Source organism: Epinephelus moara, chromosome 4 (assembly GCF_006386435.1).
Source record: "Epinephelus moara isolate mb chromosome 4, YSFRI_EMoa_1.0, whole genome shotgun sequence".
In the NCBI taxonomy this organism is placed as follows: Eukaryota; Metazoa; Chordata; class Actinopteri; order Perciformes; family Serranidae; genus Epinephelus; species Epinephelus moara.
The window spans coordinates 22,534,120-22,560,895 of record NC_065509.1 but is presented as its reverse complement, the minus strand read 5'-3'; the positions used below and the strand labels follow the sequence as shown (position 1 = coordinate 22,560,895).

General features: G+C 41.3%; 6 protein-coding genes across 8 annotated transcripts in view; all 6 read right to left on the bottom strand.

Annotated features, from left to right (window-relative positions):
• The window catches only part of LOC126388510 (protocadherin gamma-C5-like), a 329,671-nt gene that overhangs the window by 233,830 nt on the left and 69,065 nt on the right, over nucleotides 1-26,776 (bottom strand). The window lies entirely within an intron of this gene.
• LOC126388530 (protocadherin beta-15-like) lies at nucleotides 470-1,276 on the bottom strand. Its single transcript, XM_050041704.1, has one exon. It carries the CDS (start codon nucleotides 1,240-1,242, stop codon nucleotides 511-513), a length of 732 nt encoding a protein of 243 aa, XP_049897661.1. The 5' UTR covers nucleotides 1,243-1,276; the 3' UTR covers nucleotides 470-510.
• Nucleotides 3,634-6,167, bottom strand: LOC126388569 (protocadherin beta-15-like). Its single transcript, XM_050041766.1, has one exon. It carries the CDS (start codon nucleotides 6,061-6,063, stop codon nucleotides 3,634-3,636), a length of 2,430 nt encoding a protein of 809 aa, XP_049897723.1. The 5' UTR covers nucleotides 6,064-6,167.
• On the bottom strand, nucleotides 8,367-10,972 carry LOC126388526 (protocadherin beta-15-like). Its single transcript, XM_050041700.1, has 2 exons — nucleotides 10,222-10,972; nucleotides 8,367-10,178 (listed from the first exon to the last, which is right to left on the bottom strand). The coding sequence occupies exons 1-2, from the start codon at nucleotides 10,885-10,887 to the stop codon at nucleotides 8,400-8,402; spliced, it is 2,445 nt and encodes an 814-aa protein (XP_049897657.1). The 5' UTR covers nucleotides 10,888-10,972; the 3' UTR covers nucleotides 8,367-8,399.
• On the bottom strand, nucleotides 12,252-14,663 carry LOC126388568 (protocadherin beta-15-like). The gene has a single exon (XM_050041765.1). The coding sequence runs from the start codon at nucleotides 14,661-14,663 to the stop codon at nucleotides 12,252-12,254; it is 2,412 nt and encodes an 803-aa protein (XP_049897722.1).
• LOC126388567 (protocadherin beta-15-like) overlaps nucleotides 20,071-26,776 on the bottom strand; it is an 8,308-nt gene continuing 1,602 nt past the window's right edge. The window contains exons 2-3 of the mRNA XM_050041764.1: nucleotides 20,346-22,016; nucleotides 20,071-20,076 (exon numbers count right to left, since the gene is read on the bottom strand). Of these exons, the coding sequence (XP_049897721.1) occupies nucleotides 20,071-20,076; nucleotides 20,346-22,016 (1,677 nt within the window). The remainder of the gene's footprint in view (nucleotides 20,077-20,345; nucleotides 22,017-26,776) is intronic.

Here is a 26,776-nt window from a genome sequence, read left to right as displayed (position 1 = left end):
TTGTAATCAGACACTACTTCACGGTCCAGTTGTCCTGTGGTCACCAGAGAATAATAGTTTTTAATAGAAGGAACCAACTTAAAAGGGGCGTTTTGCTGAATGGAGCAGCGGACCTGTCTGTTATTCTCAGAGTCTCTATCCTGCACGTTAATGATGCCCACCTCTGTACCAGGTGACACGTTCTCAGGTATGGGATTGGTCAGTGATTTCAGATATATCACTGGGGCATTGTCATTTATATCCGTAATATCAATCATTACTGTTGCATATGACGCCAATCCAAGACCATCCTTTGCACTAATCTGCATTTCATGTGACGATTCTTTTTCATAATCAATAGATCCAGACACTTTAATTTCACCCGTTTTGGGGTTCAGAGAGAAAACTTGGTTTTCATCTGAAACATGATCAAATCCATACGTAATTTCGCTATTTAAACCTTCGTCTGCATCAGTAGCACTCACTGTGATTACCAATGTATCCAGAGGAGAGTTTTCAGGCAGACTGGCTTTATAAACGGCCTGGCTGAACACTGGTTACATTATCATTAGCATCCAGCACAGTGACGTGTATGACTACAGTACCTGATCTCTGAGGAGAGCCGCCATCAAATGCGGTAAGCAACAGCATTATCTCTTTCTTGTCCTCTCTGTCCAATTCTTTATCTAAAACTAATTCACCATATTTTCGGCCACCGCCCTTTGTCTTTACATTTAATTTGAAATGCTCATTCTGCAGTAGTGAGTAGCCCTGAACAGCATTTTCTCCGATGTCTCCATCGTGTGCCTCATCCAGGAGAAAACTGGCACCCTTGTACGCCGATTCCCGAATTTCAAATTTAAGCGTCTCCTCTTTAAACTGAGGTGAATTGTCGTTGATATCTTGAACGCGGATACTAACACGGTGCAGCTCTAACGGATTTTCCAGCACGAGTTCCTGTTTTACAACACACGATGCCTTTTTCGCACAAAGCCCCTCTCTGTCAATCCTTTCTTGTACGATCAGGTCTCCGGTGTTGAGATTTATACTGCAGTACTGGACGTTGTTATCCTCTGTATCGATACGAGCCTTGCGAGCAGACAGTCTGCCCACATCAAGTCCCAGATCCTTAACGATATTTCCAATTACAGATCCACGTTTCATCTCCTCCGGAATAGAGTAGCTCACGTCTCCACAGACGGGGTGTAGGGCAAGAAAAATAAAAGCAAGGCCGCAGATCAGCGCGAATATGCTGCATCCCATTGTTGCTGCACGACAGACCACAAGTGCTATATGAAATGTGTTATATCCTTGATATCCTCCAGTATACAGTATATATATATATTTTAAAAAAGCAACACTCCGCGGTCATACCAGGAAGCGGTATTGTAATATGCGATACAACAGCAGAGTCAGGCTTTAAATTCGATGAGACAGAAGGGTGGAGAGTGACTGAACCCTCTCATTTACTAGTGCACACTGACACCATGAGTATTTGTCTGGGTATAACATGGGGATGTATTTTTGACATGCTTAAATATGACTCTTTCAGAGAAGCTCAGTAGTCAAAATAACAACACAAACAACAAAATCATAAAAGTACAAATAAAAATAGCTGCACCATTTTAGTTTTAAGCTCAGTATGATACAGGATGGCTTTGCCCCCCTTAATGTACAAAAACAAACAATTAAAAAAGCACATCACAGAAAGTAGGGATCAACTATTCAAACTGGATCTCGGAAACAGTCCTGTGTTTTCAAATAGCTTTTGGTTTGTCAAAATAAGGACAGCAGAGAAACTGAGAGGGTGGACATTTATGTTAGATTTCCGTAGATGTTTCCTTTTATCTAAAATCTGTACATGCTGCCTGAAAAATTACAATGATGTTCAAAAAATGTTGTGTCCCATCGTCACTGAAACAGTAGTCGTGCTTTTTGTTTGTTTGTTTATTCTCTCCCTTCCAGCAAAATCTTTCCAATTCCATCTTACTGGGTTAAAATAGGATCAAGACAAATATAAGAAAAAGTAGTTCAATTTGGACCTTGTGTAGTATTTGTGCTCACATGCTTTTTATTTTGTATTGTTCAGATTGAAAGAATAAGTGAAAGAAATGATTTAAAAATCAATGAGATCAAACCTAAGAACCATCATATTAAGTTACATACTGTTAATTGAAGCATTGTGTGTATCCAACCGTCATCAACAGTTTTATACACTGTGTTAACACACTGCAGTGACACACAGAGCTATTCAGCATATCAACTGTCCTAAAAGAATATTCACAACTTAGAGGAGACAAAACATCAGATGCTTTCATCTACCCAAAGGAGAAACCAAAATATTGCTGTTGTTGTTGTTGTTGTTTTATTGAGCATCAGTAACAGAAGGCACCTTTATTTTCAAGTAGAGCTTTGCATCTGGCACTGTTCACTGAATTTACTCTGAAATTTGACATACTTTCACAAAGCTTTACCAACAGCTGAGACAAAGTCCAGATGAATAACACTGCCATTTCACTTTTTATGTTGCAGTCGTAAGATGCACTTAATTAGACATCATTTAATTTTGACAGAATATTAAACTATTTCTGCCACTTTCTTTGTCAAATAGGTGATTGATATTCATTTGAATGGGGAGATGATTTTAAAACTTCTTCCCCTCTCTTACTGGCACTTTTGCTTGCTCCATTATTCCTGGCAAGAAAAGTTCTATTCAAATGTGGTAAAAGTGGTTTAAAATACACCGTCAAAAATGTATGACCCTAATAATGCAAATCTTTTCATGTACAATTCCTTGAGAATAATAATATGTCAAAAGAACTTGGATTGTCAGAACAAGTCATCTTGTCACACCTTTGTAATTAGGTTTGCACAAGGACAAAAAAAACATTACAGTAGGTTATCCACCAAAGAAAATAAATATGAAATCATGTTAAAGCCTGGAAAAAAGATAACATATCATCGAGTGAGTACCATATCAGTTTAAGCGAGAATGCATTTTATAGCAATGCCCACATCACTCAAGAACAGTGCAGATAGAGGAAGCCTACTCAAGCAGAACAAACAAAACGAGCAAACAGGCTCACATTTTATATTCATGTGGCTCTGAAACTCTGTCCCACTATCAATAACCAGTCATAAGCTCCATCTGAGTTTCAGTTGGAGAAAAAAATGCCAAACAATTGTATCGCATAAAACTAAGGGCACATACTAATAAAGACTAGTAGAAGGTAGCAAATCTAAATATGTTAGTAATAAATTAATTTGGAAAGACAGTCACTAGAATAACACTCAGGGAGGAGAAAATGACAACAAAGATAGAAAAACATATATATAAATAAAATAATTAATTAGTCCTGAAAATGCATCGTAATACCAAAGGGAGTTCAGCACCATGGACAGAGTACAAAGGACGGAATTTAAAGGTGCTCCTTTACAAGAGCAAAAAGGGCAATCACGTCAGGAGGCAGACTTTAGTTTCAACATGTCATAAGGTTCCCAAATAACAAAATGACCAAAAGCTGAAATGTAAATCCGTCAGGGATACTAATACATTTTTAAAGGCACTGTTGAAGTGGATATCATCAAAACCACCGAAAAGAACAAGGCAACCGAAGAAGTAATCAAGCAAATTGCGAAATGGCTTCGTCGGGACTATGAACGCCAGCTGAATAATCTAAAATGTATCCCTACCTCAGGTGAAGCATCACTATCTCCAAAGGCATCATTAAAGTCTGATGGACTTTTCCTCAGAGTCTGGTCAGCAGGCAGTGTGTTGTCATTGTAAGATGACACGAACTTAAAGTCACTGGTTCTTGAACCTGTTGTCAGGTAGGCGTCATAATTGTAAGTGCTGCGTAAAGTTCCTGTGCCGTCAACATCTGCGTAATTAGGAGGGAGATAAGCGCTGGGGATGGCAACTGCTCCATCAAACAACAGTCTGGGCTTTCTCCTGCGACAAAACCTCACACCCAGGATGATGATGATGAAGGTCAGGAAAAACGTCGACACAGACACCAGCGCGATGATCAGATAAGACGTCAGTTTGGAATTCTTCTCATCATAAGAAATGTCCTTCAGTTCTGGCACCTCAGCCAAGTTATCAGAAATCAGTAAATACATGGAACAGGTGGCAGACAGAGAGGGCTGTCCGTTATCTTTCACTGACACAATCAGGTTCTGTTTCATGCTGTCAGACTCGGAAATGTCCCGCTGTGTCCTGATCTCTCCGCTGTGGACACCAATAGTGAAAAGGCCCGGATCAGTGGATTTCACTATATCATAGGACAGCCAGGCGTTCTGTCCGGAGTCCGCGTCCACCGCTATCACTTTGGACACCAGAGAGCCTCCGTGTGCAGCTTTGGGGACCAGCTCGGTCATGAAGGAGTTGCCCTCCGGCCCGGGGTACAGTATCTGAGGAGAGTTGTCATTCACATCCGATATGAACACACTGACGGTCACGTTGCTGCTCAGCGGAGGAGAACCGTTGTCTCTGCCCATCACGTGGACTTTAAAACTCCTGAACTGTTCATAATCAAACGACCTCACAGCGTGGATCACCCCCGTGTCTCCGTTAACAGACACATAGGAGGACACCGGGGCACCGTTCACCTCACCGGGTAACAGAGAATAAATCACTGTACCGTTTTGTCTCCAGTCGGGGTCTCGAGCACTAACGGAACATAAAGTGGAGCCAGGTTTGTTATTTTCACTCACATATGCGCTGTACGACTGTTCCTCAAACACAGGTGGGTTGTCGTTGATGTCTGCTACAGATAACTCAACAGTTTTAGAGGAGGACAGAGGTGGAGAGCCCTCGTCAGTGGCAGTGATTGTAATGTTGTAATCAGACACTACTTCACGGTCCAGTTGTCCTGTGGTCACCAGAGAATAATAGTTTTTAATAGAAGGAACCAACTTAAAAGGGGCGTTTTGCTGAATGGAGCAGCGGACCTGTCTGTTATTCTCAGAGTCTCTATCCTGCACGTTAATGATGCCCACCTCTGTACCAGGTGACACATTCTCAGGTATGGGGTTAGTCAGTGATTTCAGATATATCACTGGGGCATTGTCATTTATATCCGTAATATCAATGATTAATGTTGCGTATGAAACTAATCCCAGACCATCTTTTGCACTTATCTGCATTTCATATGATGACACTTTCTCATAATCAATAGCTCCAGCTACTCTCACCTCTCCCGATTTACAGTCTAAAGAAAACGCGTTGTTGTTTTCATCTGAAACATGATCAAACTCATAAGTAATTTCGCTATTTATACCTTCATCTGCATCAGTAGCACTCACTCTGATCACCAGTGTATCTACAGCAGAGTTTTCTGGTAAACTGGCTTTATAAACGGCCTGGCTGAACACTGGTACATTATCATTAGCATCCAGCACAGTGACGTGTATGATTACAGTACCTGATCTCTGAGGAGAGCCGCCATCAAATGCGGTAAGCAACAACAAAATCTCTTTTTTGTCCTCTCTGTCTAATTCTTTGTCTAACACTAACTCGCAGTGCTTCCGTCCGCCAGATTTCATGTTTACATTTAGTTTGAAATGATTATTCTGCTGTAGTGAGTAGCCCTGAACAGCATTTTCTCCGATGTCTCCATCGTGTGCCTCTCCCAGAAGAAAACGAGCACCCTTGACTGCCGATTCCTGAATTTCAATTTTAAGCGTCTCCTCTTTAAACTGAGGTGAATTGTCGTTAATATCTTGAACGCGGATACTAACACGGTGCAGCTCTAATGGGTTTTCCAGCACGAGTTCCTGTTTTACAACACATGATGCCCTTTTCGCACAAAGCCCCTCTCTGTCAATCCTTTCTTGTACGATCAGGTCTCCGGTGTTGAGATTTACTCCGCAGTACTGGACGTTGTTATCCTCAGTATCGATACGGGCCTTGCGAGCAGACAGTCTGCCCACATCAAGTCCCAGATCCTTAGCGATATTTCCAATTACAGATCCACGTTTCATCTCCTCCGGAATAGAGTAGCTCACGTCTCCACAGACGGGGTGGAGGACAAGAAAAATAAAAGCAAGGCCGCAGATCAGCGCGAATATGCTGCATCCCATTGTTACTGCAAGACAGACCACAAGTGCTACCAACGATATGAAATGTATTATATCCTTGATATCATCCAGTACACATATATTTAAAAAATCAACACTGCGCGGTCATACCATGAAGCGGTTTTGCAATATGTGGTACAACAGCAGAGTCAGGCTTTAAATTCGATGAGACAGAAGGGTGGAGAGTGACTGAACCCTCTCGTTTACTGGTACATACTGACACCATGAGTATTTGTCTGGGTATAACATGGGGATGTAGTATTTTTGACATGCTTAAATATGACTCTTTCAGAGAAGCTCAGTAGTCAAAATAACAACACCAACACAAACAACAAAATAATAAAAGTAAAAGTACAAATAAAAATAAAAATAGCTCCACCATTTTAGTTTTTACCTCAGCATGATACAGGATGGCTTTGCCCCCCTTAATGTAAAAAGAAAAGAAAAAAAGCACATCACAGAAAGTAGGGATCAACTATTCAAACTGGATCTCCGAAACAGTCCTGTGTTTTCAAATAGCTTTTGGTTTGTCAAATAGAGACAGCAGAGGAACTGAGAGGGTGGACATTTATGTTAGATTTCTGTAGATGTTTCCTTTTATCTCAAATATGTACATGCTGCCTGAAAAATTACAATGATGTTCAAAAAAATGTTGCGTCCCATCGTAACTGAAACAGTAGTCGTGCTTTTTGTTTGTTTGTTTATTCTCTCCCTTCCAGCAAAATTTTTCCAATTCCATCTTACTGGGTTAAAATAGGATCAAGACAAATATAAGAAAAAGTAGTTCAATTTGGACCTTGTGTAGTATTTGTGCTCACATGCTTTTTATTTTGTATTGTTCAGATTGAAAGAATAAGTGAAAGAAATGATTTAAGCATTTAAATCAATGAGATCAAACCTAAGAACCATTATATTAAGTGACATACTGTTAACAGAGGCATTGTGTGTATCCAACCGTCATCAACAGTTTTACACATTGTGTTAACCTACCTGGAGCAACCAAAATATTGCTGTTGTTGTTTTTGTTGCTGTTGTTTTATTGTTGTTGTACTGAGCATCAATAACAGAAGGCATCTTTTACTTTCAAGGAGAGCTTTGCATCTGGCATTGGTCACTGAATTTACTCTGAATTTTGACATACTTTCACAAAGCTTTACCAACAGCTGAGACAAAGTCCAGATGAATAACACTGCCATTTCACTTTTCCTGTTGCAGTCGTAAGATGCACTTAATTAGACATTATTTCATTTTGACAGAATATTAAACTATTTCTGCCACTTTCTTTGTCAAAAAGGTGATTGATATTTATTTGAATGGGGAGATGATTTTAAAACTTCTTCCCCTCTCTTACTGGCACTTTTGCTTGCTCCACTATTCCTGGCAAGAAAAGTGCTATTCAAATGTGGTAAAAGTGGTTTAAAATACACCGTTAAAGATGTATGACCTTTATAATGTAAATCTTCTCATGTACAATTCCTTGAGTATAATAAATGTCAAAAGACTTCGGATTGTCAGAGCAAGTCATCTTGTCACTCCTTTTTAATTAAGTTTGCACAAGGACAACAAAAACATTAGACAAGGTTGTCCACCAAAGAAAAAGAAAAATGAAATCATGTAAAAGCCCAGAAAAAAGAAAACATATCATCGAGTGAGTACCATATCAGTTTAAGCGAGAATGCATTTAATAGCAATGCCTACATCACTCAAGACCACTACACACAAAGGAAGCCAACTCAAGCAGAACAAACAGAACAAACAAGCAGGCTAACATTTTATAATCATGGGGCTCTAAAACTGTGTCCCATTATCAATAACCAGTCATAAGCTCCATCTGGGTATCAGTCCGAAACAATGCCAAACAATTACATCACATAAAACTAAGGGCATATTCTAATAAAGACTAAAAGAATGTAGCAAATCTATATATTTTAGTAAAAATTTAAATTGGAAAGAAATTCAAAAGGAAAAATTCAGAGAGGAGAAAATGACAAAAAAAAATAGAAATATGCAGTATATATCTGTGAAAGATGATGAATTAGTCCTGAAAATGCATCACAAGACCAAACGGAGTTCAGCACCATGGACAGAGTACAAAGGACGGAATTTAAAGGTGCTCCTTTACAAGAGCAAAAAGGGCAATCACGTCAGGAGGCAGACTTTAGTTTCAACGTGAGAAAAGATTCCCGAATAACAAAATGGCCAAAACCTGAAATGTAAATCCGTCAGGGATCATTCTTAATTTTTAAGAACATTGTTGAAGTGTATTCAATCAAAACAACCGAAAAGAACAATGCAACCGAATGAAGTATAAAGCAAATTGCAGAATGGCGTCGTCGGGACTATGAACGCAAGTTGAACAATCTAAAATGTGTCCCTACCTCAGGAGAAGAATCACAATCTCCAAAGGCATCAGCAAAGTCTGATGGACTTTTCCTCAGAGTCTGGTCAGCAGGCAGTGTGTTGTCATTGTAAGATGACACGAACTTAAAGTCACTGGTTCTTGAACCTGTTGTCAGGTAGGCGTCATAATTGTAAGTGCTGCGTAAAGTTCCTGTGCCGTCAACATCTGCGTAATTAGGAGGGAGATAAGCGCTGGGGATGGCAACTGCTCCATCAAACAACAGTCTGGGCTTTCTCCTGCGACAAAACCTCACACCCAGGATGATGATGATGAAGGTCAGGAAAAACGTCGACACAGACACCAGCGCGATGATCAGATAAGACGTCAGTTTGGAATTCTTCTCATCATAAGAAATGTCCTTCAGTTCTGGCACCTCAGCCAAGTTATCAGAAATCAGTAAATACATGGAACAGGTGGCAGACAGAGAGGGCTGTCCGTTATCTTTCACTGACACAATCAGGTTCTGTTTCATGCTGTCAGACTCGGAAATGTCCCGCTGTGTCCTGATCTCTCCGCTGTGGACACCAATAGTGAAAAGGCCCGGATCAGTGGATTTCACTATATCATAGGACAGCCAGGCGTTCTGTCCGGAGTCCGCGTCCACCGCTATCACTTTGGACACCAGAGAGCCTCCGTGTGCAGCTTTGGGGACCAGCTCGGTCATGAAGGAGTTGCCCTCCGGCCCGGGGTACAGTATCTGAGGAGAGTTGTCATTCACATCCGATATGAACACACTGACGGTCACGTTGCTGCTCAGCGGAGGAGAACCGTTGTCTCTGCCCATCACGTGGACTTTAAAACTCCTGAACTGTTCATAATCAAACGACCTCACAGCGTGGATCACCCCCGTGTCTCCGTTAACAGACACATAGGAGGACACCGGGGCACCGTTCACCTCACCGGGTAACAGAGAATAAATCACTGTACCGTTTTGTCTCCAGTCGGGGTCTCGAGCACTAACGGAACATAAAGTGGAGCCAGGTTTGTTATTTTCACTCACATATGCGCTGTACGACTGTTCCTCAAACACAGGTGGGTTGTCGTTGATGTCTGCTACAGATAACTCAACAGTTTTAGAGGAGGACAGAGGTGGAGAGCCCTCGTCAGTGGCAGTGATTGTAATGTTGTAATCAGACACTACTTCACGGTCCAGTTGTCCTGTGGTCACCAGAGAATAATAGTTTTTAATAGAAGGAACCAACTTAAAAGGGGCGTTTTGCTGAATGGAGCAGCGGACCTGTCTGTTATTCTCAGAGTCTCTATCCTGCACGTTAATGATGCCCACCTCTGTACCAGGTGACACATTCTCAGGTATGGGGTTAGTCAGTGATTTAAGATAAATCAACGGGGCATTGTCATTCACATCAGTTATATCAATAATGACTTTGGCTTCAGAAGAGAGACCATAACCATCTTTGGCCTCAACCATTACTTCATATTTCGATCCCTCTTCATAATCTATGTTACCCGTCACACTAATTTCTCCAGTTTTCTCATTTAGTGAAAAAAGCTTTCGTGATTTATCAGACAATCGGCTAAATTCATATGTGACCTCTCCGTTTACACCTTCGTCTGCGTCTGATGCACTCACAGTGATAACTGGGGTTTTCATCGGTGAGTTTTCCGGTAACATGGCTGTATATACAGCCTCAGTAAAAACTGGGGCGTTATCATTAGCATCAAGCACAATGACGTGTATGACTACAGTCCCTGATCTCTGAGGAGAGCCACCATCCACGCACAATGACGTGTATGACTACAGTCCCTGATCTCTGAGGAGAGCCACCATCCACAGCTGTGAGCAATAATTTTATTTCCTGCTGCTCCTCTCGGTCTAACTCTTTATCTAAAACCAGCTCACCGTATTTACTACCAGCATTGGTCGTCTGAATACTGAACACAAAATGAGGGTTTTGTTGCAAAATGTAGTTTTCAACCGCGTTCTTGCCTATATCAGCATCGTGTGCTGCATTAATGCGATACCTCGCTCCTTTGTCAGCTGACTCTGTAATTTCCAGCTTTACGCTCTCCTTCGGGAAAACTGGCGCATTGTCGTTTATGTCCTGTACCTGCAGAGATAGCCGGTGCAATTCCAGTGGATTCTCTAACAGCAGGTCGAATTTGAGAACACACGAAGGCTTTTCTCCACAATGCTCCTCTCTGTCTATTCTTTCAGCAACGATTAAATCTCCGCTTCGAAGGTTAATCCCACAATATTGTCTGTCGTTTCCCTCCATGTCCACACGAGCTTTCCGAGCAGACAGTCTGCCCACCTGCAGGCCGAGATCCTTGGCGATATTTCCAATAACAGATCCGCGCTTGAGCTCCTCCTGTACAGAATAGCTCAGGTCTCCATGTGCGTAGTGCACCGCAACAAAGAAAAAGACAAAGCCGAAGCTTTGAAGTACAATCCATCTATCCATCATCCTCTGACAGTGTTCAGAAAATCAAAACACGATAGTTTCAAGCATTACACCCACGTTCTTCTTTGAATATAGGTGCATCCAAAGCATATGTCGACGGTGTTGAAGGAAACACAGAATACAAGGGTGGTCGATGCAAATAATGGGTGGTGTGCAAAAGCAGGCTGAACACTTGATTCTTAGCTGGTCTATAGTGACACCGTGAGTACAAATAAAATATCGCAGCTGTACAGAAGTGATGACAAATTTCTCAACAAGTTACGACGTCGTTTGGCCCTAATGTTTTAATTAAAACATAATAATAACGGGCTGCAAGCGTAATGAGGTGCTATCGAGTTTTCACTTTTTTAAATAAATGACGGACTTGTTCTTTATTTAAGGCTTCGAAAACAAGAAAATGCCTCATCCCAGAGCAATCCAGGTGAAGCTGTTCATAGTGATTATAGCAAAACAACACTCCTTCAGTGTTAACCAGTGTTGGACCACAAAGCATACCCTTTGTTTCTGCACGTGATAAACAAGTTCGCTTAGAAACGAATATCTCTCTCTCTCTTTCTCTCAATGAAAGAAAATTCATTATAATAGTTAATTGTGAAACGTGCAAAACTCTGCCAGTTGCCTCCCAAGACCACCTGAATGACGTAACAAAATCTAATTAAAAGACAACGTGTGCATAGGAACACAGCACCCAAAGAAAAGAGCAACAGCATGACTCCACTGATGGTTTTTTTTGTTTGTTTGTTTTTAACCTTTTGGAAAATTATAAATGTAATTAACAGCCCGAGTGTTATTTACAAAATGGCACACTTATGTTACAGGAAAACAAATTTACAAGTAAAACTGTAATGTGAAACTTTGTAAGGTGAGAAAATAAAGGACTGGGATATGTTTCATCACAAGAGCAACAGCAACGTTCAGCACCAAGGACAGAGCCCAATGTGGTCTACTCAGCACCACGAACAGAGACACAAAAACAAGCTCCAGCTCAGCTCAACAGACACAAGTGGACACGCAGATGTTTTGTTTAAAAAAAAAAGTTAGAGAAATTCTGGAAAATATATACAAAAACCCAAAATTGAGCAACAGCCTCTTATCTATTAACAACACAAAGTTGTCGGCATACTACCATGGAGAAACTCCTCTGTGAACTCTTGATACAGTACCACGCTCAATTTATGCATTTAGAAACAAGTGAAATTCATGACGATGCCTTGAAGCTTGAAGTAATGTGCAAAGTAAATGAATTTACACAGGGTAACTTCAACTCACACCTTACATTGTCCAAAACAGTCGCATAAAAAAGGAAAAGAAGACAAATACAAATCATAATTGAATGAGTATTGGTTGGATCTTTAGGTGCAATTAGATCAATCGATACCACTTCCTACCTCAGGAGAAGCATCACAGTCTCCAAAGGCATCGGCAAAGTCTGATGGACTTTTCCTCAGAGTCTGGTCAGCAGGCAGTGTGTTGTCATTGTAAGATGACACGAACTTAAAGTCACTGGTTCTTGAACCTGTTGTCAGGTAGGCGTCATAATTGTAAGTGCTGCGTAAAGTTCCTGTGCCGTCAACATCTGCGTAATTAGGAGGGAGATAAGCGCTGGGGATGGCAACTGCTCCATCAAACAACAGTCTGGGCTTTCTCCTGCGACAAAACCTCACACCCAGGATGATGATGATGAAGGTCAGGAAAAACGTCGACACAGACACCAGCGCGATGATCAGATAAGACGTCAGTTTGGAATTCTTCTCATCATAAGAAATGTCCTTCAGTTCTGGCACCTCAGCCAAGTTATCAGAAATCAGTAAATACATGGAACAGGTGGCAGACAGAGAGGGCTGTCCGTTATCTTTCACTGACACAATCAGGTTCTGTTTCATGCTGTCAGACTCGGAAATGTCCCGCTGTGTCCTGATCTCTCCGCTGTGGACACCAATAGTGAAAAGGCCCGGATCAGTGGATTTCACTATATCATAGGACAGCCAGGCGTTCTGTCCGGAGTCCGCGTCCACCGCTATCACTTTGGACACCAGAGAGCCTCCGTGTGCAGCTTTGGGGACCAGCTCGGTCATGAAGGAGTTGCCCTCCGGCCCGGGGTACAGTATCTGAGGAGAGTTGTCATTCACATCCGATATGAACACACTGACGGTCACGTTGCTGCTCAGCGGAGGAGAACCGTTGTCTCTGCCCATCACGTGGACTTTAAAACTCCTGAACTGTTCATAATCAAACGACCTCACAGCGTGGATCACCCCCGTGTCTCCGTTAACAGACACATAGGAGGACACCGGGGCACCGTTCACCTCACCGGGTAACAGAGAATAAATCACTGTACCGTTTTGTCTCCAGTCGGGGTCTCGAGCACTAACGGAACATAAAGTGGAGCCAGGTTTGTTATTTTCACTCACATATGCGCTGTACGACTGTTCCTCAAACACAGGTGGGTTGTCGTTGATGTCTGCTACAGATAACTCAACAGTTTTAGAGGAGGACAGAGGTGGAGAGCCCTCGTCAGTGGCAGTGATTGTAATGTTGTAATCAGACACTACTTCACGGTCCAGTTGTCCTGTGGTCACCAGAGAATAATAGTTTTTAATAGAAGGAACCAACTTAAAAGGGGCGTTTTGCTGAATGGAGCAGCGGACCTGTCTGTTATTCTCAGAGTCTCTATCCTGCACGTTAATGATGCCCACCTCTGTACCAGGTGACACATTCTCAGGTATGGGATTAGTCAGTGATTTAAGATAAATCAACGGGGCATTGTCATTCACATCAGTGATAACAATTATCACCTTTGCTTCTGAAGAAAGGCCATAAGCATCTTTGGCCTCAACAAAAACCTCATATTTCGATCCCTCCTCATAATCTATGTCACCTGTCACACTGATTTCTCCAGTTTTCTCATCTAGTGAAAATAGCTTCTGCGATCTATCGGACAATCGGCTAAACTCATATGTAACCTCTCCGTTTACACCTTCGTCTGCATCTGACGCACTTACAGTGATAACTGGGGTTTTCATAGGTGAGTTTTCCGGTAACGTGGCTGTATATACAGCCTCAGTAAAAACTGGGGCGTTATCATTAGCATCCAGCACAATGACGTGTATAACTACAGTCCCGGATCTCTGAGGAGAGCCACCGTCCACAGCTGTGAGCAGTAATTTCATTTCCTGCTGCTCCTCTCGGTCTAACTCTCTATCTAAAACCAGCTCACCATATTTTCTGCCAGCATTGGTCGTCTGAATACTGAAGACAAAATGAGGGTTTTGTTGCAAAATGTAGCTTTCCACTGAATTTTTTCCGATGTCTGCGTCTTGTGCTGCATTGATGCGATACCTCGCTCCTTTGGCAGCTGACTCTGTGATTTCCAGCTTTACCGTGTCTTTCGGGAAAACTGGTGCATTGTCGTTTATGTCCTGTACCTGCAGGGTCAGTCGGTGTAATTCCAGTGGATTCTCTAACAGCAAGTCGAATTTGAGAACACACGAAGGCTTTTCTCCACAATGCTCCTCTCTGTCTATTCTTTCAGCAACGATTAAATCTCCGCTTCGAAGGTTAATCCCACAATATTGTCTGTCGTTTCCCTCCATGTCCACACGAGCTTTGCGAGCAGACAGTCTGCCCACCTCCAGGCCGAGATCCTTGGCGATATTTCCAATAACAGATCCGCGCTTGAGCTCCTCCCGTACAGAATAGCTCAGGTCTCCATGTGCGCAGTGCACCGCAACAAAGAAAAAGTTAACGCCGAAGCTTTTAAGTACGATCCGTCTCTCCATCATCCTCTGACAGTGTTCAGAAAATCAAAACACGATAGTTTCAAGCATTAAACCCACGTTATTCTTTGAATATAGGTGCATCCAAAGCATATGTCGACGGTGTTGAAGGAAACACAGAATACAAGGGTGGTCGATGCAAATAATGGGTGGTGTGCAAAAGCAGGCTGAACACTTGATTCTTAGCTGGCCTATAGTGACACCGTGAGTACAAATAAAATATCGCAGCTGTACAGAAGTGATGACAAATTTCTCTACAAGCTACGACGTCGTTTGGCCCTATTGTTTTAATTAAAACATAATAACGGGCTGCAAGCGTAATGAGGCGCTATTGAGTTTTCACTTTTTTAAATAAATGACGGACTTGTTCTTTATTTAAGGCTTCGAAAACAAGATAATGCCTCATCCTAGAGGAATCCACGTGAAGCACTTCATAGTGATTATAGCAAAACAACACTCCTTCAGTGCTAACCAGTGTTGGACCACAAAGCATACCCTTTGTTTCTGCACGTGAAAAACAAGTTCGCTTTAAAACCAATATCTCTCTCTCTCTCTTTCTCTCAATGAAATAAAATTCATTGTAATAGTTAATCGTGAAACATGCAAAATTCTGCCTCTAGCTACCTCCGAAGACCACCTGAAAGACGGAACAAAATCTAATTAAAAGACAACGTGTGCATAGGAACACAGCACCCAAAGAAAAGAGCAACAGCATGACTTTCATGTTGAAATGGTGGAAAAATGTTTTTGACTTTAACTATACTCCGAAATTTAAAACTAAAAGGGGTAACACTATTTCCTGTCGTAAAAAAGGGTGTGTAATACCAGTTTAATAACAGTTAAACTAAGTAATTCGTCAATGAGATGCACTTATGAACTACTACACACTGAGCTACTGCCAGTCACTCCACTGATGTTTTTTTTGTTTGTTTGTTTGTTTTTAACCTTTTGGTAAATTATAAATGTAATTAACAGCCCTAATGTTATTTACAAAATGGCACACTTATGTTACAAGAAAACAAATTTGCAAGTACAACTGTAATGTGAAACGTTTGTAAGGTCAGAAAAAAGAGGACAGGGATATGTTCCATCACAAGAGCAACAGCAACGTTCAGCACCAAGGACAGAGCCCAATGTGGTCTACTCAGCACCACGAACAGAGACACAAAAACAAGCTCCAGCTCAGCTCAACAGACACAAGTAGACACGCAGATGCTTTGTTGGAAAAAAAGTTAGAGAAATTCTGGAGAATATACGTATACAAAAACCCAAAATAGAGTGACAGCCTCTTATCTAATAACAACACAAAGCTCTCGGCATACTACCATGGAGAAACTCCTCTGTGAACTCTTGATACATTACCACGCTCAATGTATGCATTTAGAAACAAGATACATTTTTGACGATGCCTTGAAGCTTGAAGTAACGTGCAAAGTACAAAGTGAAATGAATTTACACAGGGTAACTTCAACTCACACCTTACATTGTCCAAAACAGTCGCATAAAAAAGGAAAACAAGGCAAATACAATACATAATTGAATGAGTATTGGTTGGATCTTTAAGTGCAATTAGATCAATCGATATGTAATACCACTTCCTACCTCAGGAGAAGCATCACAATCTCCAAAGGCATCAGCAAAGTCTGATGGACTTTTCCTCAGAGTCTGGTCAGCAGGCAGTGTGTTGTCATTGTAAGATGACACGAACTTGAAGTCACTGGTTCTTGAGCCTGTTGTCAGGTAGGCGTCATAATTGTAAGTGCTGCGTAAAGTTCCTGTGCCGTCAACATCTGCGTAATTAGGAGGGAGATAAGCGCTGGGGATGGCAACTGCTCCATCAAACAACAGTCTGGGCTTTCTCCTGCGACAAAACCTCACACCCAGGATGATGATGATGAAGGTCAGGAAAAACGTCGACACAGACACCAGCGCGATGATCAGATAAGACGTCAGTTTGGAATTCTTCTCATCATAAGAAATGTCCTTCAGTTCTGGCACCTCAGCCAAGTTATCAGAAATCAGTAAATACATGGAACAGGTGGCAGACAGAGAGGGCTGTCCGTTATCTTTCACTGACACAATCAGGTTCTGTTTCATGCTGTCAGACTCGGAAATGTCCCGCTGTGTCCTGATCTCTCCGCTGTGGACACCAATAGTGAAAAGGCCCGGATCAGTGGATTTCACTATATCATAGGACAGCCAGGCGTTCTGTCCGGAGTCCGCGTCCACCGCTATCACTTTGGACACCAGAGAGCCTCCGTGTGCAGCTTTGGGGACCAGCTCGGTCATGAAGGAGTTGCCCTCCGGCCCGGGGTACAGTATCTGAGGAGAGTTGTCATTCACATCCGATATGAACACACTGACGGTCACGTTGCTGCTCAGCGGAGGAGAACCGTTGTCTCTGCCCATCACGTGGACTTTAAAACTCCTGAACTGTTCATAATCAAACGACCTCACAGCGTGGATCACCCCCGTGTCTCCGTTAACAGACACATAGGAGGACACCGGGGCACCGTTCACCTCACCGGGTAACAGAGAATAAATCACTGTACCGTTTTGTCTCCAGTCGGGGTCTCGAGCACTAACGGAACATAAAGTGGAGCCAGGTTTGTTATTTTCACTCACATATGCGCTGTACGACTGTTCCTCAAACACAGGTGGGTTGTCGTTGATGTCTGCTACAGATAACTCAACAGTTTTAGAGGAGGACAGAGGTGGAGAGCCCTCGTCAGTGGCAGTGATTGTAATGTTGTAATCAGACACTACTTCACGGTCCAGTTGTCCTGTGGTCACCAGAGAATAATAGTTTTTGATAGAAGGAACCAATTTAAAAGGGGCGTTTTGTTGAATGGAGCAGCGGACCTGTCTGTTATTCTCAGAGTCTCTATCCTGCACGTTAATGATGCCCACCTCTGTACCAGGTGACACATTCTCAGGTATGGGATTGGTGAGTGATTTGAGATGTATTACCGGGGCGTTGTCATTTACATCAGTAACATCTATGATAACTTTGGCGTAAGAGGTCAATCCCAAACCATCTTTTGCTGTGACGCGCAGTTCAAACGATGAGGCCGTTTCATAATCAACCGTAGTGATCAATTTTATATCACCTGTCTTATGATCAATGGTAAACATGTACTTGATATCTTCTGAAATGTGTCCAAAATCATATGTAACGTCTCCATTTAGTCCCTCGTCTGCGTCAGTGGCACTAACTGTCAGCACAACAGTATCTAGTGGAGAGTTTTCAGGCACACTGGCTTTATAAACGGACTGGCTGAACACTGGGACGTTATCATTAGCATCGAGTACAGTGATATGAATGACCACAGTGCCTGACCTTTGAGGAGAGCCACCGTCCAAAGCTGTAAGAAGTAAACTGATCTCCTTTAATTTTTCGCGGTCAAGCTCTTTGTTAAGGACAAGTTCCACAGAATTAGTTCCAACGCCCAGAATAAAATTCTCATTGTTTTGGAGGTTGTACGTCTGAACTGCATATTTGCCTATATCCGCATCATGTGCTTCTTCTATTGGAAAACGGGCACCTTTTGCCGCGGATTCACGAATGTCTATATGGATTAATTCTTTATTAAACTGTGGCGAGTTATCGTTTATATCCTGGACATGTAGACTAATTCGATGTAATTCTAATGGATTCTCTAACATGAGCTCTTGTTTTAAAAGGCAGGATGCTTTGTCTCCACAGAGGCCCTCTCTGTCAATCCTCTCGGCAACCGTTAGATCCCCGGTACGGAGGTTTAAATCACAGTAATGTTTGTCGCTTCCATCGGTATCAATGCGGGCCTTTCGAGCGGATAGTCTGCTTGTTTCAAGACCCAAATCCTTGGCGATATTTCCGATCACAGATCCACGCCTCAGCTCCTCCGGAAAAGAATAGCTTACATCTCCAGTGGCAAAATGCAAAGACAGGAGAAGAAAGGCGACTGCATAGCTTTGAAATGCGAGTCCGGTGATAGCCATCATGACGCCAATATAAAGTAGTAGACGTTCCCTCAGTTTACGGTAACACAGCCAATAAAGAAATCAGGGTTTAAAGCAAAATCATCACAATCCAAGACCAAGCGTCTCCCTCTCTGGACGACCAACTGCAGCACATTAAGTCACTGTGTGCGTCAGTGGGTGGACGTCGACAGACAATTATTACAGCTGGTGCATAGCGACATCGTGAGTGTCCTCTGAAGATTACATATTTCCACTGTGAGCAGGTCTTTACAAGACAAACAATTATATATAAAAAAAACAGCATATATGAAGAGCGCATTCATTTACACGGGGAATTGTATACTGAAATGTCTTGGGACTTGTTAAAATTATCAAAACTAGACGGTATGTCTACAACAACAGCATTATTTCACCAAGGCACTTCATACTGAGCACCGCATTTTTGGTGTGGAAAAAATCTGACTCCTATTTGACTGTAATTTTGTCCTTGTCTTAGAATAATGTATCGATGAAGTTTAGAGTGTACTGAACAAATCTTTGTGTTGACATGTTTCTTAAAATTTGTGTGACAGCTGTCACTGACAACTGATTTGGTCACAAATTGTACTGTCTTATTAAAGATTGAGCAAAATGACAGCCTATAACAAAACCTCTAAAACACTGACATTGTGAAAGAAATTACCAACCAAATTGTTTTAAAAATGTAAGGCATGACCTCAGTGAATGAGAAACTTTTCTTGACTGACATTTCATGATGTGTAAAGGAAAAACAAGGGCAAAGGAACAAGTTATGTAAGGCACAAAAAGAACTGAGTATGATTAAACTGCAGGATTGTAATCACGTTGCTCAATACCATTAGCATCTTACAGAAGCCACTCAGTACTTACAAACATAATATAATCTATATTTAATTAGAAAGTAACACCAAAATTAAAAAAAACTATTTTGCAACTGAGACCTAAGTTCAACATGTTGGGAAAACACTTAAACTTTAAAGCAAAACGCAACCAAAACTGGAAACAAGTTTTTAATCATTCAAACACTAGCAAATTAATCAGCTTATATAGAAATTTGAAATCAGTCCAGCTGCGACAGCAGAAGTGAAAATGACAATAAAAATACTGAGAATCTGAAGCTTATGGAGTTACGTATGCCGTAGAAGAAGAAAGATGTCCAACATAAATGACAGACAACAGCCCAGACACCTAAAACAACACATTCTCACTTCTAACAAGTCAGATAGGACGCTATGATATAATTTACAAGTAATATGTTATTTGCATTGAAAAGAAGGAGTCAAAATGATCAATCTTAGGCACAACAACAAGCACCGAGACCAAGACATGTTTACTCATTACCTCTAAAGTTGATCCCTGAATTATGTTTTCAATCCTTAAAGTTGCAGATTTAACTCGTCTGTGATTCTTGTGAATATAGTGGCAATGACTAAACCTTAAATGAGAATAAACAAAATCAGGGGTGACTAAATGCACCCCGCTTAGAAAACCTCAACAAACAAATTAATGTGTCCAAGCACCAACATATTTACGAAGACAGACCCAAAGGCAACTAAGGAGAAATACTGCAGTGAGCGGAAATGCATCTAATTGCGAAGGGATGCATCAAAAAAAGTAAGTGTATCAATATCAATGTCACATTGCCAGTCAGAAATTTGAAAAGACACAGCCTACTTTCTGATTGGATACGTTTGATGTTCTTACCTCAGGAGAGGCATCACAATCTCCAAAGGCATCAGCAAAGTCTGATGGACTTTTCCTCAGAGTCTGGTCAGCAGGCAGTGTGTTGTCATTGTAAGATGACACGAACTTAAAGTCACTGGTTCTTGAACCTGTTGTCAGGTAGGCGTCATAATTGTAAGTGCTGCGTAAAGTTCCTGTGCCGTCAACATCTGCGTAATTAGGAGGGAGATAAGCGCTGGGGATGGCAACTGCTCCATCAAACAACAGTCTGGGCTTTCTCCTGCGACAAAACCTCACACCCAGGATGATGATGATGAAGGTCAGGAAAAACGTCGACACAGACACCAGCGCGATGATCAGATAAGACGTCAGTTTGGAATTCTTCTCATCATAAGAAATGTCCTTCAGTTCTGGCACCTCAGCCAAGTTATCAGAAATCAGTAAATACATGGAACAGGTGGCAGACAGAGAGGGCTGTCCGTTATCTTTCACTGACACAATCAGGTTCTGTTTCATGCTGTCAGACTCGGAAATGTCCCGCTGTGTCCTGATCTCTCCGCTGTGGACACCAATAGTGAAAAGGCCCGGATCAGTGGATTTCACTATATCATAGGACAGCCAGGCGTTCTGTCCGGAGTCCGCGTCCACCGCTATCACTTTGGACACCAGAGAGCCTCCGTGTGCAGCTTTGGGGACCAGCTCGGTCATGAAGGAGTTGCCCTCCGGCCCGGGGTACAGTATCTGAGGAGAGTTGTCATTCACATCCGATATGAACACACTGACGGTCACGTTGCTGCTCAGCGGAGGAGAACCGTTGTCTCTGCCCATCACGTGGACTTTAAAGCTCCTGAACTGTTCATAATCAAACGACCTCACAGCGTGGATCACCCCCGTGTCTCCGTTAACAGACACATAGGAGGACACCGGGGCACCGTTCACCTCACCGGGTAACAGAGAATAAATCACTGTACCGTTTTGTCTCCAGTCGGGGTCTCGAGCACTAACGGAACATAAAGTGGAGCCAGGTTTGTTATTTTCACTCACATATGCGCTGTACGACTGTTCCTCAAACACAGGTGGGTTGTCGTTGATGTCTGCTACAGATAACTCAACAGTTTTAGAGGAGGACAGAGGTGGAGAGCCCTCGTCAGTGGCAGTGATTGTAATGTTGTAATCAGACACTACTTCACGGTCCAGTTGTCCTGTGGTCACCAGAGAATAATAGTTTTTAATAGAAGGAAGCAACTTAAAAGGGGCGTTTTGCTGAATGGAGCAGCGGACCTGTCTGTTATTCTCAGAGTCTCTATCCTGCACGTTAATGATGCCCACCTCTGTACCAGGTGACACGTTCTCAGGTATGGGGTTAGTCAGTGATTTCAAACTGATAAGAGGTGGGTTGTCATTAACATCTGTTATATCTATAATTACTGTACAATACGAGGTAAGACCTGGTCCATCTTTTGCTCTTATTGGCAGTTCAATGGAGGATTCAGTCTCATAGTCGATTGAGCCGACGACTCTTATCTCTCCTGTCTTATGATCAAGTGAGAACAAAGTAACATGCTCATCAGACACATGATCAAAATTGTACGTAATATCCCCATTGGGTCCCTCATCTGCATCAGTAGCGCTCACTGTAACAACAACAGTATCTGGAGGAGAGTTTTCGGGCAGACTGGCTTTATAAACGGCCTGGCTGAACACTGGAGCGTTATCATTAGCATCCAGCACAGTGACATGTATGACTGCAGTGCCAGATTTATGTGGAGATCCACCATCGAGAGCTGTAAGCACTAATTTTAGTTCCTTCTCTTCCTCTCGGTCTAATTCTTTCACCAAAACGAATGCGGAGTGTTTTCGCCCACCTTCTGTATCTGTATTAATGGTAAAATGGTCATTATGTTGTAAATTGTAGCGCTGTACGTCATTTGTACCAATATCTGCATCACGGGCTTCAGTGAGTAAGAATCTCGCTCCTTTGTCTGCTGACTCTCTTATTTCAAATGTTATCAAGTCTTCACTAAACTGTGGGGCGTTGTCGTTTATATCTTGCACATGAATGCTGACACGGTGAAGCTCTAAAGGGTTTTCCAGAACAAGCTCCTCTTTTAAAACGCAAGTAGCCTTCTTACCACAAAGACCTTCCCTGTCGATCCTGTCAGTAACAAACAACTCTCCGGTGCTCAGATTAATATCACAATACCGCTTGCCATTCCCGTCCGTGTCAATGCGAGCTTTACGCGAGGAAAGAGTGGAAGTCCCGAGGCCGAGATCTTTGGCTATATTTCCAATCACAGACCCGCGTTTCATCTCCTCTGCGATAGAGTAGCTCACGTCTCCATAGGCGACATGCAGACCGATGAAAAGAAAAACAACACAATAGCGTTTCATAGAAAATCCTCTGCGCACTGTATTTCCCATCATCGACCAGGTGTTCATCCTTCCCTGACCAAATATTTCAGAGTGATCAAAGACGGTTGTATTCCTCGTTGTAATTATCTATTCGAATATCATTCACAAAGTAGGCCTTTAGTATCGTCCTTAACCCACAGACACCACACCACAATAACGCTCTGCAATGGTGGAAAAAAATGGATGAAGCTGCAGATACTCTCGGCCTTTCTTGGTGCACAGTGACACCAAGAGTTTCAATCAGATATAGCACTGCCAACTACAACAAACTGACAACTTTACTGTCTATAGCAGTCAAACCTATTGTTATTCAGCCACTTTGTGTTTATTAAATCCACAATTGAGTATAGAATGTGTAATAGGAGTATTTACTAAAAATTATTGACCATTGAACTGCTGTGACTGCTTAATATGTAGTAGAGGCTCCAGTGTTATGTATGGACTATAGTCAGTATAGTAAATTTTGCTGCATTGCATTCTTCACAAGCTGCCTGTAAAACAATTCAGCTCTCCTGCAAAAGACTCTGTGCTCCACAGTATTAATTGTTGTATTTGATTAATCATTAAAAAATAAATAATCTATCACAATTTAGTTCACATATAGATATGTGGATAGAGACTGATTAAAGAAATGTAACAAAAAACATCTCTTTAGAAGACTTCCAGATTAAAGACCAGCATGAATCCACCTAGCATCACATGTCGGTACAAAGAAGTGCCACAAGAGTTCATAAAAGAGCAATATAGAGACAAATAACCCCAGCATTTCTGTAGTGGAAATATTGTTTGAAAGTGCTCATATACTCAATATTTGCTGGATTTTTAATATGTGTAATAAAAAAGATTTAAGTTGAAGCTACTGAAGCTATGAAACATACATCTTTAAAGTCCATCAAAAATACCAAAATTTAAATATAACAACCAAAAACCCCTCTGCAGTATTGTGCCAGGCTAAACATAGCCAGCTGAAGAACATTTAAATAATTTATCTTAACATGTTAAGTAGACCATCTAAATTAACTAAGAACACACAAAAACAGTATTCTTATCACAGTCGAATCATGTTTATTATTCTGTTAGAATGTTGCTGTGTAAAAAGTTGACAAGAATCTCCCAATTAGATGGTAGATGGTCTAACATAACTTAACATTTTTCAAAACTTCCACCCTAAACTAAGACAACACTATGACAGCACTGGTGCCATTCAGTGATCCACACTTTTCATCAAGATTGTCATGTTGTGTCTCAATGAGCACAGAGACAATCAGCTTATTTTATATGACCCAATGCTATTTGCCAACAGAAAATAAAATGCAACATGCATTTCTAATAAAGAGCAATTTCTGACAAATTTTGTTAAGTTTAAGTTGTGATCAAGTTTTAAACAGCAGTCTGGAGTTTTTTGTTGTGAAAGTTCACCCAGTCACTCAATCAGACAATCAGCAAAAGCAAAGGCTCCAAAGCAGCCTAAGGCCATCACCATTCCACTTGTTTGAAACGTAAAAATGGAAGACAAACATTTCAACTGAGAGTACAAATGCAGACCAGTTGCATGGTTAACTGTGTCTACAGTACAATGTTACAAAGTTAAAGTTGAGTTCTGGAATAATTAGAAAACATAATCAACCCACTGTACTGTCAGACAGAAGAGACCAACTAATCCGTACAGCTATGCTCCTATAGCTAACATTTCATCCTAAGTCAGTATGGACACAAACCCACAGGACATCACTTGACAACATAAGACAGTGTTACCCTGACACATTTCAAAGCCACTGCACAAATAAGTGATGTGCTTGCTTAATAATTCTATACTCACTGAAATATTTGCCAGCCAAAATAGGCTTTTGTTATTCTTAAATTGGCCCAGTAAGTCAAGAATGAAGTAGCCAAGACTTAAGAAGAGGTCAGCAAACAACACTGATTATGAAGTGAGGAAGGACCACTTTAATCATCATACATTCAGGTCTGAACTTCATGCAACTGCTGCCACAAAGCTACTATTCAAGGGTTGGGTGAAATCTCAAATCCTACATGTATGTGCTTTGAGTTGGAATGTAACAAACTCACCATCAGTGTAATGTTTTGCATTTACACTGCTGCCAAAACAGTACTGTTCTGCAACAGTATGAAGCCAAATCTGTAAGACACATTTTTTCTGAGGACATTATCCAGTTATTTCATACTCTGATGGAAAAAGTACCTCAGATTTGATCATACACTGTTTGATTAGTTTTAATGTCTGTCTGCAGATGATATTGCATGTTTACAAAAGCTATTGATGTAATTAAATGAGACACATTTCACCATGGGGCACTGATGAAGATCAGTGACCAAAATCAAGCAATGAGAGGGAAAAAAAACGGCATAAACACTGTCTATATAACTGCAATACATTGTTCATCCATACAGGTATATATCTGGATATTCTTCAGAATGGTGTCAACAGCTTCTAGTTCATATGTCATCTACAAATACAATTTAACAAGGGAAGTGTAAAATACAATAAATACAAGCAAAAACTTATTTTTCATAATCACCCAAAAAAAGGTTGAACTACAATACAACATATTATGATGAAGTCTGGAATACCTTGAAAAACACACTGTTAGGTTAGAACGGCTAAGGTTAATTAAAACTTAATAACCAACTTAATTTCACTAACAAATGTCCAGTGATTTAACAATGTATCCTCTGACAAGCAGATGTGGACTGCCCAAAATGTTATCAAAACACTTGAATTGAAACATGTTTGATCTAAGGGTTCATGTGGAAGGTAAATTAATAGTGACAGTGAAATGCTACAAACACAGATGGTACTTCCAAAGACCATCTTCTTCAAATGCCTGTTTAAAATCAGCTCTAGTCAAATAAACCAGGAAGAGTGGTTAATCAAAATAGGTATGATATATTGGGGCCTACTTCTACGGGACTCCTCTACATGATTAAACACAACAGCAAAGTCTGATGGACTTTTCCTCCGAATCTGGTCAGCAGACAATGTGATTTCATTGTGAGAGGACACAAACTTAAAGTCACTGCGTAATTAGGAGGGACAAAAGCGCTGCCGATGGCAACTGCACCATCAAACACCTCAGCCAAGTTATCAGAAATCAGTAAATACATGAAACAGGTGGTGGAGAGAGAGGGCTTTTCAGCAAGAACATATTCTTGAAAAAATGGTACTATATTGCATTTCTAAATATTTTAGTCAAAATCTAATATCTAAAGAAATTCACTTAAACAAAACTCAGGAAGGAGAAAATGGAAACAGAATAAAATAAAGTGGTAAATTAGTCCTGAAAATGCATCATTAGACCAAATGGAGTTCAGCACCATGGACAGAGCACAAGGGACTAAATTCAAAGAAGTTTCTTCTCAAAAGCAAAAGGGGCAACCGGCTAGCAGGTAGACATTAGTTTCAACAGGAGATAAGATTCCCAAATACAAATATGACCAAAAGCTGAAATGTAAATCCTTGAGAGATCACCGCAAACTTTTAAGAACACTATTAAAAAGTATGTCTTATGAAAACCCACAACAAAAGAGCAATGCATCTGAATAAAGTAAGGAACAAATTGCAGAATGGCTTCTCTGGGACTAAAAACACGAGATAATCTGAAATGCATCCATACCTCAGGAGAGCCATCACTATTTCCAAAGGCATCGGCAAAGTCTGATGGACTTTTCCTCAGAGTCTGGTCAGCAGGCAGTGTGTTNAAGAACACTATTAAAAAGTATGTCTTATGAAAACCCACAACAAAAGAGCAATGCATCTGAATAAAGTAAGGAACAAATTGCAGAATGGCTTCTCTGGGACTAAAAACACGAGATAATCTGAAATGCATCCATACCTCAGGAGAGCCATCACTATTTCCAAAGGCATCGGCAAAGTCTGATGGACTTTTCCTCAGAGTCTGGTCAGCAGGCAGTGTGTTGTCATTGTAAGATGACACGAACTTAAAGTCACTGGTTCTTGAACCTGTTGTCAGGTAGGCGTCATAATTGTAAGTGCTGCGTAAAGTTCCTGTGCCGTCAAC

What these genes read in the sequence shown, in the direction of transcription:
- LOC126388530 (XM_050041704.1), bottom strand. Translation starts at nt 1,242, where the DNA reads ATGGGATGCAGCATATTCGCGCTGATCTGCGGCCTTGCTTTTATTTTT.
- LOC126388569 (XM_050041766.1), bottom strand. Translation starts at nt 6,063, where the DNA reads ATGGGATGCAGCATATTCGCGCTGATCTGCGGCCTTGCTTTTATTTTT.
- LOC126388526 (XM_050041700.1), bottom strand. Translation starts at nt 10,887, where the DNA reads ATGATGGATAGATGGATTGTACTTCAAAGCTTCGGCTTTGTCTTTTTC. An exon ending in CTCCTCAGAGATCAGGGACT is followed by an intron (nt 10,179 to 10,221) that starts GTAGTCATACAC and finishes GGCTCTCCTCAG; the next exon opens with AGATCAGGGACTGTAGTCAT.
- LOC126388568 (XM_050041765.1), bottom strand. Translation starts at nt 14,663, where the DNA reads ATGGAGAGACGGATCGTACTTAAAAGCTTCGGCGTTAACTTTTTCTTT.